Raw genomic sequence first — 19,817 nt, forward strand, 5'->3', positions numbered from 1 at the left:
CAGATCCCATCCAGAGACTGACAGCACCAATGAATGTGGTGTCCTCAGCGTAATGTGTGTGAATCCAGAACCGGGTTCAGCTTATTGGTCTGTGCCGTAGACCTCCATTGTCCAAAAATTATTAAAAACACAGCAGGGAGCCACACCGCTGCACTGGCTCACATGGTTCTTCCTCACCAACAATGGGAGGCCCGTCTTTTTCCAAAAACCAGCTCCAGACTCTGAGAACAGCCGTCACTGTTTACAGTCTCTGGTTCCACAGCAGCTTCTCTCTGCTCACAGCGATGTCTGCAGCTGGTTTTTAAGACCTAAACCACATTCACTGCTGCTGTTAGTATCTGGATGGGATATGTGCCAAACAACAACCACACAAAGTCACAGGCTGCTTTCTTTAACTAAAACCATGGAATGTGAATTTTAGACATCGACCCGAATCGGGGGAGTCACATCTGAGCCATCAGAGCCTCTGGCCGTCGTTTTCTTTCTTTGAAGCTGCTGACTTCACTTCAAAGCGCAGAGACCAAACAGAGGATTAGTGCCTTTTAAATGTAAATCCAGTGGCAGCAGCTGCAGTCAGAGAACAGGATCAGAACCGGGCTGACTCATCGGTCCCTAGAAAAACACAAACTGCGTTTATTTGGAGACGTTTGCTCCTCCAGTGGCTGCTGACTTCCATTCTTCTTCTACTCTCCTACTGCAGGAACACAATCTCAGCTGACAGGGTCTGTGCAGGTCCCACTCGTTTCAGAATATCACATGGGACGAAAAGAAGCAGCAACCATTTCCACAGTGCATTAACTTATTGGCTTTCACATTTTGTCAATAGCTTCAAGCTGTATATAACAACTGTCATTAATTAATCATTAAACACAACCTGCACCCACAACTGGACAGACTATTAAAAAGAATTATAATAAACTAAAGGAGCAAATATGAATTTTGTGGAAGATCTGAACAGCAGCAGTGGAAACTTTTCGACCAGATTTGGGTAAAATCAAATATAAAAAACTTCTAGCTGACATCACTGTCTGCAGCAGGAAGAAAACATTATTTATGGCTGTTATTGAAATGGAAGGCCTGTTTAGAAATCAGTGCTTTCTATGACTTTTTAAGACCTGCAAAAACCAAACTCTGATCCTGTATCAGTCCAAGGCAGTTGGTCCAACAACAGACTGCAGCTTTTTTTAAAAATTCAATTTAAGACCTTTTGCTACCATTGAGGCAGCACAGTGGTGTCTCACTGGGCTCCAGGCGCACAGAATAAGTGGCAGATGATGGGTGGATGCTGCCAGAGATGCACTTTTTAGAGGAAAATGAACCAGATATCTGTCTGTCTGTCAGCAGAGAGGACAAACATCTTCACTGAGCTGATGTCATAAATGACCTGAACTTGGCCACCAGAACCACAGAGTCCAAAACACAATTAGATCCCATCATGTGGAGTGTTTGAGAGGTGACCTGGTGAAACCTCCTGTTTTTCGACTGTCACCAAGACCAAGGTAACGGTGGTGGATTTCAGGAGAACCAGGAACGACGGCTTCTGGTGAGTGCAAAATGCTTCAATGGAGTCCGGCAGGCAGTTCCGACTGGTCACCAAATGCATCATAGTGGTGGTCAAAAGTATTCGCACCTGTTCACTGTCTGGATTGGTTTTTGTGAGGTGCCTACATACTGCTCACTGTAAATCACCACACAGGATAAAAACCGCAAAACTTGTTTTCCCAAACCTTACACCAGACTTTAATTTTAGTCCCCGAATGTCTTACACTTGTTTTAGTTCCCAAACATCCCACGTTAGTATCTCACAGCTCTAAGTTTGGATCCTGAATGCCCCGTCTACTTTTAGTTCCCACACTCACTTTAGTCCATGAAAAATAACTGAAGAGTTAGAACACAGAAACACAAACATTAAAATAGTTTATCTCATCCTGCTTGGTTTTCCAGAGTTTTTCAATTTTCCTGTTTGGCTGAAATCAGACATTTCTGAGGTTTGACTCATCCTCCCAGAAATTGTGTCTTTATTTGACGTTGACAGTTCTCAGATCCATGGGGACATCATTTTAATTTAATGTTTTGCTGGTTCAGCTGAAGTTTTCCCTTTTTCAGTTAAAAATGCAGTAGATGAAGTTTAATGTTTTCCCTTGATAAAATCTCTCCAGTTTTGGTAAACAAGTGTAAAGCAGAACATTTCATGTTCCCTTTGTCCAGTAAACAAATAGCTTAAAAAAAACCCACATCCCCCCGTTTTACCAGCTCTGTGAGCATGAGATGTGTGTGGGGGGTTTGACCTGACAATGTGACCTCTTTGTGGATTGGTCATTTCAGATGTCACTCCAGAGGACAGCCCACTTACTCTTGTCCACGCTGACCACATATTCGCCGGACAGAGACCAGGACACGGCACTGATGGACGAGCTGAGAGACAAGAGAGGTAGGATATTAAAGGAACAGTACAACATTTACAGCAGGTGATGTTGTCAGTGGTTATGCCCCACAGGTAGGATGTGAGTTAGAAGAGAAGGAGAAATTCTGGAGGGAGATGGATGAGGTGATTCAGGGTATACCTAGTGGTGAGAGAGTGGTGATTGGGGCAGACGTCAACGGACATGTTGGTGAGGGAAACAGAGGTGACGAGGAAGTGATGGGTAAGTTTGGTATGTAGGACAGGAATGCAGAAGGACAGATGGTGGTAGACTTCGCAAAAAGGATGGAAATGGCTGTAGTGAACACATTTTTCCAGAAAAGGGAGGAGCATAGGGCGACATATAAGAGTGGAGGCAGGAGCACACAAGTTGACTACATCTTGTGCAGACGTTTTAACCTGAAAGAGATCAGTGACTGCAAAGTAGTGGCTGGGGAGAGTGTAGCCAGACAGCATAGGATGGTGGTGTATAGGATGACTCTGGTGGTGAGGAAGATGAAGAGGACAAGGGCAGAGCAGAGGACCAAGTGGTGGAAGTTGAAAAAGGAAGAGTGTTGTGTGGCTTTCAGGGAGGAGCTGAAACAGGCTCTGGGAGGTCAGGAGGTTCTTCCAGGTGACTGGACAGCTACAACTAAAGTGATCAGGGAGACAGGTACGAGGGTACTTGGTGTGTCATCTGGAAAGAGGAAAGCAGATAAGGAGGTGGAATGAGGAAGTTCAGGAGTGTGTTAAGAGGAAAAGGTTAGCTAAGAAGAAGTGGGACACAGAGGGCGGAAGAGAACAGACAAGTACAGGGAGATGCAGCATAAAATGAAGGCAGAAGCGGCAAAGGCCAAACAAAGGGTATAAGAGGATTTGTATAATAGGTTGGACACTAAGGAGTGAGAGGTGGATTTGTACAGGTTGGCGAGGCAGACAGACAGGGATGGGAAGGATGTGCAGCAGATTAAGTTGATCAAGGACAGGGATGGAAATGTGTTGATAGGTGCCACAAGTGTGATGGAAAGATGGAAGGAATACTTTGAAGAGTTGATGAATGAGGAAAATGAGAGAGAGCACAGAGTAGAAGAGGTGACTGTTGTGGAGCAGGAAGTAGCAAAGATCAGTAAGGATGAAGTGAGGAAGGTGTTGAAGAGGATGAAGAGTGGAAAGGCAGTTGGTCCTGACAACATACCTGTGGAAGTATGGAAGTGTTTAGGAGAGGTGGCAGTAGAGTTTTTGACTGGGCTACTTAACAAGATCTTGGAGATTGAGAGGATGCCTGAGGAATGGAGGAGAAGTGTACGGGTGCCCATTTTTAAGAACAAGGGAGACATGCAGAGTTGTGGAAACTATAGAGGAATAAAGCTGATGAGTCACACAATGAAGTTATGGGAAAGAGTAGTGGAGGCTAGGCTGAGGTCAGAAGTGAGCATTTGTGAGCAGCAGTATGGTTTCATGCCAAGAAAGAGAACCACAGATGCAATATTTGCTTTGAGAATGCTGATGGAGAAGTACAGAGAAGGCCAGAAGGAGCTGCATTGGGTCTTTGTAGATTTGGAAAAAGCATATGACAGGGTGCCGAGAGAGGAGCTGTGGTTTTGTATGAGGAAGTCTGGAGTGGCAGAGAAGTATGTTCGAGTGGTGCAGGACATGCATGAGAGCTGTAAGACAGTGGTGAGGTGTGCTGTAGGGGTGACAGAGGAGTTCAAGGTGGAGGTGGGACTGCACCAAGGATCGGCTTTGAGCCCCTTCTTGTTTGCTGTGGTGATGGACAGGCTGACAGATGAGGTTAGACAGGAATCTCCGTGGACCTTGATGTTTGCAGACGACATTGTCATCTGTAGTGAGAGCAGGGAGCAGGTGGAGGAAAATCTAGAGAGGTGGAGGTTTGCTCTGGAAAGGAGAGGAATGAAGGTTAGCCGCAGTAAAACAGAGTACATGTGTGTAAATGAGAGGGACTCAAGTAGAACGGTGAGGTTACAGGGAGTAGAGGTGAAGAAGGTCGAGGATTTTAAGTACCAAGGATCAAAAGTCCAGAGCAACGGAGAATGTGGAAAAAAAGTGAAGAGACGTGTGCAAGCAGGTTGGAACGGGTGTAAGAAAGTGTCAGGTGTGATGTGTGACAAAAGAGTGTCAGCAAGAATAAAATGGAAAGATGTACAGGACAGTGGTGAGACCAGCAATGTTGTATGGTTTAGAGACAGTGGCACTAAGAAAAAGACAGGAGGCAGAGCTGGAGGTAGCAGAGCTGAAGATGTTGAGGTTCTCTTCGGGAGTGACGAGGATGGATAGGATCAGGAATGAGTACATCAGAGGGACAGCTCATGTTAGATGTTTTGGAGAAAAAGCCAGGGAAGCCAGATGGAGATGGTTTGGACATGTTCAGACGAGGGCGAGTGAATACACTGGTAAAAGGATGCTGAGGTTAGAGCTGCCAGGAAGAAGGACTAGAGGAAGACCAAAGAAGAGGTTCTTGGATGTAGTGAAGGAGGACATGATGATAGTTGGTGTGGGTGTGGAGGATACAGAGGATAGGGTTAAGTGGAGACAGATGATTCGCTATGGCGATCCCTGAAGGGATCAGCCAAAAGGAAAAGAAGAAGAAGAAGAAAATACTGTTCATTTGGAGTTCCTCAGGGAAACATCGTGAGGCCTCTGTTTTTTCTGTTTAATCATATAAAGTTTTTAACAAGCACTGAAACAGTAAAAAAATATTCAATTAGTAAAACAACGGGGGAAGTTTTTCTTATTTTTTTCTTTAATAGTACAAAGTTCCCCAGGTAGGCATCCTAGGGCATCTGTTTTTTATTTTAAACCTCATGGAGAACACTTTAATATTTATACATATTTAATATTTGTAAAGTGTTGTTTACTGGAGTTTGTCCATCAGCAAATACACTGAACCTATTTTATTTATAGTAACATAACATTTCTTATTTGTTTTTAATAGACTTTCATCATGTTTAGAGGTTCCCAGGGAAGCATCCCAGATCCTCTGATTTAAATATTTAACCATGACAGACGATAAATGTTCCAGTAAATGGTTTGTTGTGAATGATCAGTTGATCAATATTCTGTTACCTGTGTTTGTCAGGGAGGTGGCTCTCCAGGTTGCCGGTGGAGACATTCCAGATGTAAACAGCACCATCTGCTGATCCAGCTGCCAGAAAACAACCGTCCGGACTGAAATGGCAGAATGTCGGGTTAGACTGATAGGGTACTGTCCTAACATGGTTCTACATGGAGCCTGGAACCTAAACTGAAAACTCTGCTAGGACAAACCCTAACACTGGCCTCACCGGGTCCTGTCAAAGTGTCAGTGTTTGGGTTTTAGTGTGTTCAGGTTTCAAAAGGAGCATCTTACATTTCTGTAATTTAGCACATAACATGACCAGCTAAGTGTTAGACATGAGTCAAAAACATGAGCAGGTTCAGGATTCAAATTCAACAATGCAAAGTGGATTCATCTGGGTCAAGCCTTAAAGGTGTGGGCACAGGCTGGGTTTAGGTTTCAAATATTTAATGTGATACAAACATTTTCTGCAGTAAAAGCTTTCAGAAGATGATTCTGGATTTTATTGTAAAGAAGCTGCTGCAGTTCAGTCTGCTCAGGTTTGAAACATTTGAATGGATCTGGTTCCTTTTGGTCAAACCCCTTTAATTTTAATATTGAATCTATAATTTAAAAAACACTTTATTTTAAAGTGTTATAATTTCAGTGACATTTGTTTAGAGATTAATTACAAAACAACAGGTTTATTTGTTAATATTGGTGCTAACATTTATTATAATAATAATAGTCAGTACTCAGCAAGTTATCTGAGCATGGTACTAAATTAGTCAAATATGGAATAGAACAAGTGACTGGGCTGGTTTTTAAGGGTTTCTCTGTCAGTGATTAGAAGAAAGGAAAATGACTAAAACAGTTAGTTTGTTCAACCTGTGCTGTCTCAGATCACTGCCTATGTTTCTGTATTTGATTAGCACCAAGTCACACAGAGCTTTGAGAGAAACGTGCAAGGGTTTCTGGTGAATTAGCAGCTGACAGCCCAGCAGGGGCCCTGACTGCATCTGTGTGTTTGGACAGAAACACACTCGGACATGTACAGATATATTTGGTGTTTCTGTCAGAGAGCTCAACAGACGCTGAGCATCCTGGTCCCACTGGAAACAGCAGGAAATGAACCAGGCAGCATCTCCTCCCTCCTCTCTCACTCTGTGTTTTCTGCTGGAATCTGCTGATCTATCCCACATATTTAAACACATCACTGATGCTGAAATAATTATCCATGAGTGAAGCTGTTAATCAATAACAGGTCATCACACTCTGCTCTCATCCACATCCTCCATTACCTTCTCCACATTCACATGAACCAGGTTCCTCATGTTCCTGCAGTCACCTGGTCACAGGCAACAGCTCAGTAAACCAGTGTTTACCAACTTTAAGTGCAGTGATACAAGATTCTGCCTCTAAATTTTTATTTCATTACAGTCATATTTTTATTTCATTACTGTTATATTTTTATTTCATTACTATCATTTTATTTCATTACTGTCATATTTTTATTTTATTAGAGTCATATTTTTATTTCATAACTGTCGTATTTTTATTTCATTACTGTCGTATTTTTAATTTCATTAGTCGTATTTTTATTTTATTAGTCATTTTTTATTTCATTACTGTCGTACTTTTAATTTCATTAATGTCATATTTTTATTTCATTACTGTTGTATTTTTTATTTCATTAGTCATATTTTTTTATTTCATTACTGTCGTATTTTTAATTTCATTAGTCGTATTTTTATTTCATTACTGTCTTTTAAAATTTCATTACTGTCATAATTTTAATTTCATTACTGTCGTATTTTTTATTTCATTAGTCGTATTTTTAATTTCATTAGTCGTATTTTTATTTCATTACAGTCATTTTTTATTTCATTACTGTCGTACTTTTAATTTCATTACTGTCATATTTTTATTTCATTACTGTCGTATTTTTTATTTCATTAGTCATATTTTTTTATTTCATTACTGTTGTATTTTTATTTCATTACTGTCATATTTCACCTCCACCAGAAAGCACATCAACACCTTTAAGCTGCTGCTGTGTTTGACACGGTCTGAGAACTAATGTAATCGTGGTGTGGAACCGTCCTCACAGTGACAGAGGAACTAACAAAACTGTCATGTTTTCCACATGGTTCCCACATTTCAAGCCACTCTTCTTCTCTGGTGGTTTAATGGCAGCAGCTGGAGAATCAGCTCCACCATCCGCACACACATTAGTCACTTTTAAATTTGAGGATTTAGTTCAAATTTAAGCAACGTGTGACTAAACTAGGCTGGTGAGCGAGCAATGTCTGATAACACTTGATACCTGCCATCATGGATACTAAAACATTACAATCGTGTTTACGTCGCTGGTTGCTGTTGACTGATGATCTGTTTATCTGATCAGAAGGTGATCAAACTGCAGTACTGAGAAAGATGTGATATCAAAAAGCTCAATACTCTGCTCTGTGTTTTTCTGGTCATACTGGTCCTCAGCACTGGGAGAATTCATTGTCTGGAACAAGTCCATTTACTTTGTGAAGGTGAAGGTTTTACTGTGAAACCAGGCTGACGTAAAGTTTACTCTAAACAGTTTGCCAACTTCTCTGGAATCTGTGATGGCAGAACAATATCAATAACATCTGATAAAGACACCGGTTGGCATGGAGTTTTGTGGTTAGTGAGGAAAAAAGAGAAAACACATGAAGTCTATGAGGTGGTTTAGTGAAGAGCTGTAAAAACATGGTCACAGCAGCAGAAATAGATTATATGTAATTATCCAGTGTATAATTATATACTGTAATCAGTCCCACGCAATGAGTTTTTAATTACTGTTTTACATGAATAACAATACACTGAAATGAGACCAGAGCAAACCAGATTTGTCTGAACCAGCAGCTGAAGCAAAGGAAGTGGACCAGTGAACTCACCTAATCACAGCTTTGGTGCTGTCGCTGCCGCATTTAAAGCCGTCAGCTCTGAGGTGGAAACACAGAGTCAGTGAGTCTGTCCAACCTCAATAAACTTTATTCGACTCTGATGTTTTACCTGAAGCACATGCGGTCGTTGCTCCACCTCCTCAGGTCAACCAGCTGGAGACAGTCGTCACGGCAACAGCTGAGCAGCTGACGATGGTCGGCACTGATGTCCAGTGAGGTGACCTTTCCCTGAGCAGGAAGTTCCTGAACACAGCTCGCCGCCCTGAATGTGAGAAACCGGTTTGTTCTACGCATTTCACTCACACTGATGTGTCACTGGCAGTTCAAGCCCTGGCTCGACCCCGAGCCCCAAGGCTCCCCGTCCAATACGGTGCCAGGGAGCCTGGATACTGTTGTGCTATTGCTGGACAGACCTCTTTGTTTAGACCGTGTGGGGAGGGGTGTCTGTGGACTAAATGGTTGCTAAGTAACAGAAGGAGACGGGGGTCGCCGTGGAGACAGCTGGGAGGATGAAGGAGAGGTGTCAGTGGGTCTAAATCAGTCAGAGCTTCACTGAAATAGTAAAGTCAAAATAGAAAATAGTGTTGCTTCGATAGCGTGTTTTGCAGCTCATTGTCAACAGTTGAAGTAGTTGAAGTGTTTCTTCTGTTTTTCATTTTACATTAAACTGAATCCACTGATTCTAATGATTATAAAGTGAAAACATGGAAAGAGCTCAATGATGCTGAAGTGGACAAATGAAATGGAGGAATGAAGAGGTAAAGTAAGAGAAGGGAAAATGTTGAATATTGAATAAACAACATGTCAAAGTGGCGAAGTCTGAAGAAATGAAATGGTGCTCAAGTGGAGAAGGAAGATATGGTGAAGGAGTGAAGATGTCTATCCAAGTCATAAAAGAGCGAATTGGTGAGGAAACGAAGTAATGAAGTGGGTAAGAAAAAAAAAGCTGAAGTGGTAAAATGGTGAATAATGCAGACAGTAAAAGAATGAAATGAAATGGAAAAAGTCAAGAATGAAGGAGTGAAGTGCTGAAACTGTGCAGTGGTAAAGTGGCAAATAAGTAAATGGTAAAGTGTAATTGGGCTTGGTGAAATGGTGAAGAAGTGGGAATAAATAAATGAAGTGTAGTATATTTAAAGTGTAAAAAATTGAAGTGTAGGATAATTAAAGTGTAAATGAATGAAGTGTAGGATATTTAAAGTGTAAATAAATGAAGTGTAGGATATTTAAAGTGTAAATAAATAAAGTGTAGGATATTTAAAGTGTAAATAAATAAAGTGTAGGATATTTAAAGTGTAAATAAATAAAGTGTAGGATATTTAAAGTGTAAATAAATAAAGTGTAGGATATTTAAAGTGTAAATAAATAAAGTGTAGGATATTTAAAGTGTAAATCAATGAAGCGTAGGATAATTAAAGTGTTGGATAATTACAGTGGATCATTGAAGCAGAGTAAATTGCTGTTACCTGGCGTCCCAGACTCTGATCTTACAGTCGTAGTGCCCACTGACAATACAGTTTTCAGAACAGACCAGGTCGCTGCAGTATGACGTCACTCTAAGTAACTGCACACCTGTAGGGACAGGTCAACCGGTCAGTAAATAGTCCTCATCAATAGTTATCAATCAAATATCAATCAGACTCACAGGCAGCTCTGTGCAGGTCCCACAGTCTGATGGTTCGATCTGCACTTCCTGTCACCACCTGATGAAGTGAACCGCTGAATCTCGCTGCCGTTACCTTCCTGCTGTGACCTGTCAGAGTCAGCTGAGACAGAAAGGTAGAGAGAGAGAGAGAGAGAGAGAGAGAGACAGGTGAGACAGGCAGAGAGAGAGAGAGACAAGTAGAGAGAGAGAAAGAGAGAGAGACAGGTGGGACAAGTAGAGAGAGACACACAGGTGAGACAAGTAGAGAGAGAGAGAGAGAGGGACAGATGAGACAAGTAGAGAGAGAGAGAGAGACAGAGACAGGTGAGACGTGAAACGAAGAAAGACAGACAGGTAGTTTGTACTGGTTACCTTGGGAATGGGGTCATCCCGCCGCCACAACAAGGCCGACTTATCATAGGATGCTGCGAGGACCCTCAAACCCTGGAAACAGAAAGGCCACAGACAAGACTGAGAGACCTTACCATCAAACGTCTCATTGTCACACACACCTGACTGTCACATGCCCCACTAGGTGTATATTTTAAGTATATTTTAAGCACTTACTGTTGGGTCGAACTCGATGCAGGTGATCCCTTCAGTGCTGCCGTCCAGAGTCCCTTTGTGAGTCAGCGAGCCTGAGTGATGTCAGAACACCTTGTGACAACAATTAGGACATGATGATGATGATGATGATTATGATGGCAAGTAATGGCAGTTACCTGCTCTGACCTCCCACAGCTTGATGACCCGGTCCGTCCCACCGGTGGCCAGCAGGTCTGAGCTGGTGCTGAACTTCACAGCGTTGATGCCTTGTTCATGGGCCTCCTGAGGGTGAGAGTCAGTTCAGAGAAATCCTCCAGGACACCCTGGACTCATGGAAATCCCACCAGCAAACACAGTTACAGAGAAAACTGGTTTAAACTTTGACCTAACGGTAAGTGACAGGAGTTTGTTTCTCCATACAAGACATACTGCTTTAAAGTGTTAAAGGATGAGGTGTAGCAGTGATAATCCCGGGTACTTCTGCTTGTTGTCATTTTCTTCATTCATGGTACAACACTAGAGGAAACATCCTCTGCTGCTTGTGTCTGTGGTTTGTCTCCACCTGCTGGTTCTGACTCCTGTGGAAACGTATCAGCCTGGCCTTCAAATAAACTTAATGAAACAGCAGAGCAGACAGTAAGTGTCTCTGCAGAGATGACGAGTGATGTGAAACCTCTGGTAACTAAATAACATGTAAACTGACAAACCTGCACAGACAGTTAGGCCTCAGGTCATGAATGGATTTAAAATCTTCTAATAGCTGCCATTCATTTCTAGAATGGTGCCTGTTAGGTGGCAGCCAGTTACAGCAGCTCCTCTGTTTGTTTTTTGGAAGTTTGTTACTGAATTATTATCTGTTAATCCAAGTCAAGTCAAGATCTATGCTTTCTCTCTGATAACAGATGAATGTGGATGAGTTGGGATCTTCTAATTCCTGTGGAGAGACATATGGAGATTATGGAAACTGCATCCGAAAATATATGTTTCTGTGGCAATGGCATCTATACAACTGTTAGCTCTCAAAGGAACAAGTCTGCTTCTTGGTATAAAACCTGAAATCCCTCAAGACCTGAGGAGTCGTAGGAGGGGCTGTAGAACGTATTTCTCCCAAAAAATATTATGGGGAATGTGAGGTCACTCTGCAACAAAGTGGATGAACTTTCTGCTTTAGCTAGCAGCCAGTGAGAGTACAGAGAGTGTAGTTTGCATTTCTTCACTGAGACCTGGCTGTGTGAAAATATACCGAACAGCTCGCTTGAACTGCCTGGGTTCTCACTAGTGCGAGCGGACAGAGGCAAACAGAGTGGCAAGAAAAGAGGTGGTCTCTCTGTTTTTGTTAACTGCAAATGGTGAAACCCTGGTCATGTGACAGTGAAGGACTGCATCTGCACTCCAGACGTTGAGCTGTTGGTGTTTGGACTGAGGCCATACTACCTGCCCCGTGAGTTTTTACACGCCATTGTTGTGACTGTTCCTGCATCATTCCTCCATCAGCTGGAGCACAGAGTGCATGTGACATCGTCCACACAGTTGTCACTGGTCTCCAGACAAAACACCACAGTGCCCTTATACTAATTAATACTGATTTTAACCATGTCAGTATTTCGGGAAGTCTGACCAACTTCAAACAGTATGTGGACTGTACAACACGAGAAAATAAGATTCTTGATCTCCTTTATGCCAATGTGAAGGAGGCATACAGCTCTTCAGCCCTCTCCCCGCTTGGTGGATCAGACCACAACTTAATATATCTAGTACCAACACACAAGCCCGACAGTCTGCTACCAAGAGGTATGTGAAGGTTTGGTCAAAGGATGCTGAGGAGGCCCTGCAGGAGTGCTTTAGGGTTACAAACTGGGACCTTTTCATGGATGCTCATGGTGAGGACATCGAAGGAACTCAAGAGGAAGCTGAGGGAGGCAAAGCAGCTCTACAGAGACAGAGTAGAGCACAAGTTGAGACAGAATAATATCAAAGAGGTGTGGAATGGTATGAAAATAATGACTGGCTATAAGAAGTCACACACTGCTGTGGAAGGAGACTCAAACTTTGCTAATGAACTTAACCTGTTCTGTAATAGATTTGACACCACCCCCGCTTCTTACTCCGACCAAGTGTCTTCACACACCATCTCTCCTCCCTCCACCACCTTAGCTGATGCCTTGGGATCTTGCCCACTGATGCCATCTCCTGTATCAGCAGCTATACAACATTGAAGTATACCTCACCTCCAATAACTCCTCCCCTGCCCTCACCATCTGACTCCTCATCAACACAATACACAGGTCCAGCCTTTGCCACAGAACAGGTGAGGAAGGAACTAGCAAAACTAAAGACCAACAAAGCAAAAGGACCAGATGAGATCAGTCCCCGAGTACTTAAGGTGTGTGCTGGACAGCTTGCAGAGGTTTTACAGAAACTATTCAACCTCTCTCTGAGGCTCAAAAAGGTGCCTAAGTCATGTAAAACTTCCTGTATTGTCCCATTACCAAAAAGAGGCCATCCCAGTACCCTTAGTGACTTCAGATCAGTAGCGCTAACATCACATGTCATGAAAGTGTTTGAGAGACTGGTCCTGCAACACCTGAGGTCTCAAGTGTCTGAATTTCTGGACCCCTTGCAGTTTGCATATCAGGAACACATCAGAGTGGAAGATGCCATCATCTTCTTAATGCACAGAGCATACTCCCATCTGGAGAGGCAGGGCAACGCTGTGAGAGTCACGTTCTTTGACTTTTCAAGTGCTTTCAACACTATTCAGCCTCACCTGCTAAGTGCAAAGGTGCAGTATATGGAAGTTCCCGCAGACACGGTGGAGTGGATCAAAGACTACCTCACTGGGTGGCCACAGTTTGTTCGCTTAGATGGTTGCATATCTGATGTGGTGATTAGCAGCACCGGCGCACCCCAAGGAACTGTACTGGCACCATTCCTGTTTACACTCTACACCTCAGACTTCCGCTACAACTCAGGAACCTGTCACCTCCAGAAGTTCTCTGATGACTCTTCAATCATTGGTTGCATCAATAATGATAATGATGAGGAATACAGACACTTGATAAAAATTTTTGTTGATTGGTGTAACAACAACTGTCTAAAGCTCAATATCAAGAAAACCAGAGAACTGGTAGTGGACTTTAGGAGGAGCAGGAAAGACTCCAGTCCCTGTCTCCATCCTTGGGGAGGAAGTAGAGATTGTGGACTCCTACAAATACCTTGGAGTCCACATTAACAACAAACTGGACTGGTCAAACAATACAGATGCACTCTTGAAGAAAGGACAGAGCAGACTGTTCCTCCTCAGGAGACTGTTCCTTTGATGTGTGCAACAAGCTACTGAAAATATTCTATCAGTCTGTAGTAGCGAGTGCAGTGTTTTTTGCAGTTGTGTGCTGGGTAGGTGGCATCAAGGCTGGTGAGGCCAACAGACTAAACAAGTTGATCAGGAAGGCAAAATCTGTTGTTGGACTGGAAGTGGACAGTCTGGAGGCTGTGGCAGAGAGGAGGATGGTGGACAAAATCAACTCCATATTGGACAATCCTGCCCACCCACTTCATGAGGAACTGTGGCGAATGGGAAGTTCAATCAGCCACAGACTAATTCCTCCTAAAGCCAAGACAGAGATTCAGGAAGTATTTTGTGTCCACAGCCATAAGACTCTATAATTCCACAATATAAACAATAATGCACACACACACACACACACACACACACACACACACACACCTCCAAAAATAAATATTTACTTTATTATTTTTCTACATACAAGTTAATTACTTTCTTGCTTTATTAATTAATATAATTTAAACAATATTAAATTTAATAACTTTAAATTAGAATAACTGCTGTAACAATTGAATTTCCTCTTGTGGATGAATAAAGTACTTCTTCAAATTCACAGGTGCAACTATTATCAGCTTTTATCTCACGTCTTTGCTCTAAGAACAACTCCAGACCTGCCAAATCAGAGCTTTTTGTTTGTTTAGCAAAACAAGTTGCAACGTATCCACAAAAACACGTCCAGTGATTCACACGCACACAAAGCAAATAGGGACCTAGTCTAGATGGAAAACTTTTTACCAGGACTTGTAGAGCTCGAGCAGGGACTCTGGCAGACACACACACTCCTACAGGACACATCAGGTCTTCCTCCAGGCTGCAGACTGAGCGGCCCCGCCTCTTCCTGCTGATACAAAACACACACACATACACACATACTTGTATTTCTATAGTTGTGAAGACACTCATAGACATAATGCATTTGCTATACCCTAACCTAAACCTAATTCTAACCCTAATCCTAAAACCAAGTCTTAACCCTCACACAGGAGTCTGAACAAAGTGAGGACTAGAAAATGTCCTCTCTTTGATATAAGTATGCTCAAAATGGCACTCATAAAGATAGCAATACAAGTACACACACACTCACAGGCAGTTGTTTCACCATGACATCTCTAAACCAAACAGCTGAAAACCACAACTGTTGTATCAGATTGTACTAAAACCTGTAAACTCACATCACAATGGGTGTGTGTTGTGTGTTTGTCTTCAGTCTAATGTCCGTCATAGATTGAAGTTCAAATTTTTATGATTTCTTCAGTATTAAAGTAATTCAATAATAGTTTGCAGTACTCTAATAGTACACAGTGATAAGAACTGATAATAGCAAACTCGGCATACTGAATTTTCAAAGAATAAAATAGAAACAGGCAGAAAAATAAACCAGAACATAAAACACTGTTTCTGCTAAAAGCTTCAATGACACACTACAGGTCAACAGTATGGGCTCACTTCAATCTTCCAGGCCTCAGTAAATGTAATCTGAATGTTGGATCCTCCAGCAGCCTCACACCCTATGGCTGAATCTAATATTGCTGGGACAGACAGCTCTGTTGTTGTTGCACCTGTAGGTTTTTGCTTATAGTCCGGAGACTGAGGTACTGCTTCAACTATTAAATATAAGAAATCACTGAAATCTAAATTAGATCAGTAGAGTGAGACTCACTCAAACAGCTGTTTGATGGAGCTGAGGAACCTCGGTGACGTCACTGATGCTGATCTGAGAGAAAAAAAGAAAAATCAAATCTTTGTGAACTCAGGTGTTTTCAATCATGGTCGGGCTGAGTCGTACCGGTCACTAAGCTGGTCACCAAATACTGCGTACTTTAAATAAAAACGTCACACTGAGGCAAAAACTAAATAACAGTAATACAATAACAATCCTACCACACAGAGCTCTAGTTTATTTACATGCTGAATTAAATTTGAAATTTGAATTTGATATTTTTCAGGTGCATTGGTGTCCAACCTGAAGAGCCGAGTGTGTCTTCTGTCACTACAGTCGTCCTGATCCTCGCTCTTTGGAGATGTGGATCTGGAGGTAGGAGCGCTGGAGGAGCTGAAATGCAAAATATGACAGACTGTGGCTAAACACAATCTTCATCGCGCTAAAATGTGTCCACATGACAGACGCAGATAACATCCTGAATGGAAGTCAAGTGGATCACACCTGTCTATGGCGACCTTTGACCTGGCTGTGGTTAGGTTCATGGCTCGAGCTCTATTGAAACACAAGAGGCAGACGTTAAATCAGGAGTGTGTGATGAGGAGTAAAGAACAAGTGTGACCAGCCGAAAAAAACAGGTGTGTTCGGGTGTAAAGAACAGGTGTGATCAGGGACCTGGACCGGCGTTCATTGCGGCTGTTCATGCGGACGGCAGCCTGCTGTTTCAGGTGGATCATGTCCTCGACCAGGTGTACTCCTCTGTCATTTTCTTCTCTCAGTCTTCTCTCTTCCTGTCTCTGCTGCTCCAGCAGGGTGTCATATTCCAACTTCAGCGCCCTGTTCTCCACCTTCACCCGATCCACCCGCTCCTGCAGCTCCTGATGGGCATGAAGTGCAACTGCCAGTCGACACTCCTCCTCCAGCAGCCTGGGAACAGAGAAGGTGCAGTCAGATGTGTCTGGTTTTCAGTGTCCAGGTTTGAGGAGCTGTGACGCTGAGATTTCAAACGTAACATTAAAAACAATCAACAGCAACGTCTCTTTCAGGAACTACACCAGAATATCGAGGTAAAGTCTGAGATTTACGGGAGAGTCCACAGAATTTGAGAGAATGTCAAAAGTGTCGAAAAAAAATGTCTGAAGATTTTGAAAGAGTCAAATGATTTTGTGAAAAAAAACGAAATATCTGGGAATAGTTTGAACCAAGAACTGGAATATTTTGAGGGGGCTGGAATGTTTGTAGGAAAACACTAATGTGTTGAGGAGAATAATGAAAAAATAATGACTGGAATTGAAATGAGTTGAAATGTTGAAACCAGTCTTTATAATGTGAGGAAAGTGTGAGAGCTGCACATGTGAGTGTCACTCACCTGGCATGCTGCTCATCCAGAAAAGATTCTTTGATTTTAATCTGCTGCTGCATCTCCACCACCTTATAGGCCAACTGAGCCAAAACCAGAAAAACACAGAAGAGTGAGGAGTACTGAGGGGAAAAGTCAACAAGGTCATATCAACAATAACGAGACCCTCTGGAAGTGGAAGTGATCTGTGTTGTTGCTGTGTCTCACCTCTCCTGTGGTTTTCCTCAGCTGGTTGTTCTGGTGCAGCAGAGCAGAGATGGAGCTGCCATTATCAGAGGGGGTATGTCTGCATATAGAAAATAAACACACCCAATGATTATCACACATCGACACACACACAGGTTGGACAGGCCTGAGTCCTGCTGTTCCCATCAGATCTGCTGTTTGATCCATGTCTGTCAGGGACATGTACCAAGCTCTGGTGTGAACACCCTGAGCTCCTAAACTGCCACCATGCACAGATTGATGCATAAATGTCCAACCAATGTGAAGCGTCCTGGTCTCTCCACTGCCCCACTGCTCCATGTTGATGTTTCTGACACTGAATGATGACGACAGGCCACATGTGCAGAGGAGGGAGACGTTAAAACAACCACATGGATTCGGATCTGACCGTTCTGACGGCGCTCGCACACTCACACATCGGATAGGAATCGGCTCTAGGACCACATATGGAGGTGGACCAGATCTGATCTGAGAACACCTGGTTTGGTCTGTTCACACTGTGGGAACATCAGAATCGGTGGAGGAAAAACAGCAGCTGGGACGTGGACACAGACTGCAGCTCCACAGGTTGAGAGTGAGCTCAGGTGTGTTCAGATGAGTTACCTGGTGGAGCAGCTCAGTATTCCTTTGGCCAGACTGGTTTTCTCCAGCAGCTGAGTGTCTGAAAACACACAGAGCAGCATCAGTGGACACAGAATCCTGAGCAGAACTAAAGTATTTTGGACCAAAAACCTCCCTGAAGAATCCTCAACATTCATGATCTGACAAACATTCAGATAACTGAGAAGAGACACAACATTTTCTTGAAGTATTTTAAATTTATAGCTAAACTAATTTATCCTGATTTTAAAAAGAAACATCTGCTGCAACAGAGGTTGTTTGTTGTGCCAAAATATCCCTGGGATTTTTATTTTTTCTGTGATAAACCTGCTGCATACTCATCACCAGCCACTTCTTAAAGAGGAACAAGATTTGTTATAGTTTTCTGACAATTTCAGGAAGTTGTTGAATGAACAGAGCAGCGGTTTGAGGCCCGTCTGTGACTAAGTGGAAATTAAAGCTGGACCCATGGTCAGTGCAGGGACTAAAACACTGCTTCCACTTCAGTCTTAGAGGATCTACATCACAGGGTTCCCGCCTGCAATGAGCATTTTTATGGACTGGAATATTTTTAACAGCCATGAAACCGTGGCCCTGAAACCACCATCTGTTACGAACGAACGGGGTTTGATTCAGGGATCCTACCTGGTTTCACAGCTGGTAAATTACTCGGGTCCAAAAATGTTTACTGCAGACAGGACACCTGTTAGATGAATATCAGAGACGACCCAGACTTCAATAAAAGAAAAAATTTCAATTTCTATTTGGTGCTGTGATTTCAGAGCTGACAACTGAAACGATTTAGAACTGATCAGAAGTTATTACTGAAACTAACTGGTTCCAATAAAACGTCCTGACAGAATCCTGTCATTAGGGAACTGGGATAAACCTGGAATAGTCTAGACATAAACTAAACCCATCTCATTTTTTTAGTTACTTACAAGAGGTTACAAGATTCCTGGCAGCAATAAAACTTGTACTAAATATTAACCAGGCAGACTGCATGTCATCCAGATTCAACCTTTGATGGAATCCTGAAAACTGTGAAAACATCAGGCCTTTAATCCCTAAGGAAGTGGAGTAAAGTAACATTTCATTTAAAACAAGTGGCTCAAATGAAACAGTGCTGGAACCTATGGCAATAACCCCTGTGCAGCTGGGAGTGTTTTTCTTTTTAATGTCATTATGCAGTTTATCTGAACCAAACTCCATTTAAAAAAAAAAAAAAAAAAAAATCACATTTATGTGAGATTTCTACCTGTCTACACTGCATTAAACTGCTGAATGTGAAACCTGGTCGGAGGCCACTAAACCAGACTCAGAAACTTCTGAAAGCAGAACTGTTTAGCTTTGATTTCAGGGCTGAGAAGTGGAAACCAGAGCTTCAGTCTCAGCCCTGGGTTGATACAATGAACACGCTCAGCTTGTCAGCAACCTGCGATCACTGCAGTTTTAGGTTAGATGCTTTGAATGTTGGTCGAATATGAAAACAGGAAGAACCTCTCTAACCCAGACTCCATTCAAAAAATTTTCATTTTTCACGGCACCTGTGACTTTAGACCTGCATTCTGACTGAACTCAACCTCAGACCTGACATAATAATCTATTGATTATTAGTTATCGGTTCGGTTAGGACCAGTGACCGCGCTCGGAGCCCTGTCGGCAGATAAATCGACCTGAACCGGACCGGGCGTTAACTACACCCGGACCGTTAGTACCAGACTTCAGATTAAACTTGTACTTGTTCATCGTACAGAAGCGGATCAGGTCCTGGAACTTTGTGTGCTGGTTCCGGTCTCGGTTCTGCAGCTGACGAACGATGTGTCTTTTCCAGGTCTCCGCCGACCCGGCGCCGCCTCGCTCCTCCGAGTCTGTCATGGTTCAGCGGCCATGACGCGCTCAGCCCGGCCTGATGTTACAGAAAGCTCCGGGTCAAAGATCCGGCTTCTCCACACGGCGCCATCTTACTCCGCCTTGTTGTTGTTGTTGTTTGTCTGTTTGTTTTGTTGTCTTCAAACTTTTTCACTGAGGAGGGCGGGG

The 19,817-nt window shown here is 42.8% G+C and overlaps 1 protein-coding gene across 2 annotated transcripts; it reads right to left on the reverse strand.

Annotated features, from left to right (window-relative positions):
* Positions 1-1,713: 1,713 nt before the first annotated feature.
* atg16l2 (ATG16 autophagy related 16-like 2 (S. cerevisiae)) lies at positions 1,714-19,812 on the reverse strand. 2 transcript variants are annotated; one of them, XM_026298979.1, is made up of 18 exons: positions 19,532-19,812; positions 17,781-17,838; positions 17,160-17,238; positions 16,962-17,035; positions 16,268-16,519; positions 16,097-16,147; positions 15,896-15,985; positions 15,593-15,646; positions 14,668-14,770; positions 10,763-10,868; positions 10,608-10,678; positions 10,413-10,484; positions 10,041-10,161; positions 9,862-9,967; positions 8,505-8,657; positions 8,387-8,434; positions 5,486-5,587; positions 1,714-2,415 (listed from the first exon to the last, which is right to left on the reverse strand). In XM_026298979.1, exons 1-18 carry the CDS (start codon positions 19,653-19,655, stop codon positions 2,322-2,324), a joined length of 1,758 nt encoding a protein of 585 aa, XP_026154764.1. In that variant the 5' UTR covers positions 19,656-19,812; the 3' UTR covers positions 1,714-2,321. The 2 variants fall into 2 exon arrangements, with proteins under 2 accessions (XP_026154764.1, XP_026154763.1); XM_026298978.1 differs by having other exon boundaries at positions 14,668-14,773.
* Positions 19,813-19,817: the final 5 nt, after the last annotated feature.

The sequence above is a fragment of the Mastacembelus armatus genome, chromosome 13 (genome assembly GCF_900324485.2).
Source record: "Mastacembelus armatus chromosome 13, fMasArm1.2, whole genome shotgun sequence".
Taxonomy (NCBI): Eukaryota; Metazoa; Chordata; class Actinopteri; order Synbranchiformes; family Mastacembelidae; genus Mastacembelus; species Mastacembelus armatus.